Source organism: Nematolebias whitei, chromosome 13, assembly GCF_014905685.2.
Source record: "Nematolebias whitei isolate Nwh7 chromosome 13, NemWhi1, whole genome shotgun sequence".
Taxonomy (NCBI): domain Eukaryota; kingdom Metazoa; phylum Chordata; class Actinopteri; order Cyprinodontiformes; family Rivulidae; genus Nematolebias; species Nematolebias whitei.
In genome coordinates this window covers 16,919,433-16,920,673 of record NC_056510.1, presented here as the reverse complement: position 1 = coordinate 16,920,673, position 1,241 = coordinate 16,919,433, and the positions used below count along the sequence as shown (strand labels likewise).

The 1,241-nt window shown below is 37.3% G+C and overlaps 1 protein-coding gene across 1 annotated transcript in view; it reads left to right on the top strand.

Moving 5' to 3' along the window:
- ikzf2 (IKAROS family zinc finger 2) overlaps nucleotides 1-1,241 on the top strand; it is a 31,834-nt gene that overhangs the window by 22,933 nt on the left and 7,660 nt on the right. Inside the window, 1 exon segment of the mRNA XM_037686140.1 lies at nucleotides 604-792. Coding sequence (XP_037542068.1) covers nucleotides 604-792 — 189 coding nt within the window.

Sequence of the window (1,241 nt, the reverse complement as noted above, 5' to 3'; positions counted from 1 at the left end):
CAGTGAATCTCCCATTGCTAGTCAGCAGCCAGCCAGCCAGCAATGGGCCTCTGACACTCCTTTTTCTCCCCAGGGACAACTCAAAACCAGACGGTCTTGTTTCTTTTTTTTTTTTTGGTGTTTGTTTTGTCATGCCATCTCTTATAATGTCTTCAAGTCAATGCTTCAATCCAATTTCATTCTGCCACTTAGCTTATTTATTATAGCTTTAATTAGCCATTTCCAAATCAAGCCCCTACAATAATTATTAATGCAATGCTTTGCAAAAAAACTCACCAGCTTGTTTCAGAACTAACACAAATTGTCTAACATCTGAATACCCTTGTTCACTATTACAATGGACACTTATCCACATGGAATAACCAAAAGCTTTGTTAAGTTCATATCAGTTGATAATACATCTGCAATGATTAATTGTGCCAATGCCAGGTCTAATTTTGGATAACTGGTCACTGATTTCTATGCTGACTGCTTTATGGCAATAAAGCATCCAGGTCTCTCTTGTACAAAGTAAACAAGTCCCCGAGGCTCAATGGGATTAACCTGTATAAATAAAGATTGAATGAAAATAAATATATTTTTTTTGTTTACTGAATTTCACAGAACTGACAATAAAGCAAGAAGAAATAATGGATGACGCTGACAACAGCAGCCCGGCAGCTGAAGAAATGGGTCAAACAGGAGATGAAGGAGTCGCACCGGAAGAATCGATGGTTGGCAGCCCAAGCGACACACAGGACGGCCTGTCAGGGCCGAACGCACCATCAGACACTGGAAATCGACAATCAAATGGTAAGGATCATGTCCTTCAAAACACGGTTAAAAGTGTGTAAAGAAATTACGCAGTAGGTTTCAAACAGTTTTATAAACTTCTTCAGACACCATCGGTTTTCTTTTCTTTTTTTTCCTATCCATGGCAAAAAGACGAGTCAGACACTTTGTTCTTTCTTTCTTTTTTTTTTCCTTGACGTTGGGTGGAGATTTTTTTTTTTAACTATTTTTTTTTAAGACCAAGTTACTCTTGAAATGATTATCAAGGAAAAAAATATCCTTGGAATCTCCCGTAACCTGTTTCAACCGACGCCACAACTCCTTTGTTGTCTCACCATCAAGGTCAGATTTCTAGTTTTCCTTTTGGCTGGAGATTAAAAAGCTATGTCATTAAAACACAAGGTAGTGGCATACATAAAAATAAACCATATGCATATACAACATTGTAACAGTTGCATATATATATATAT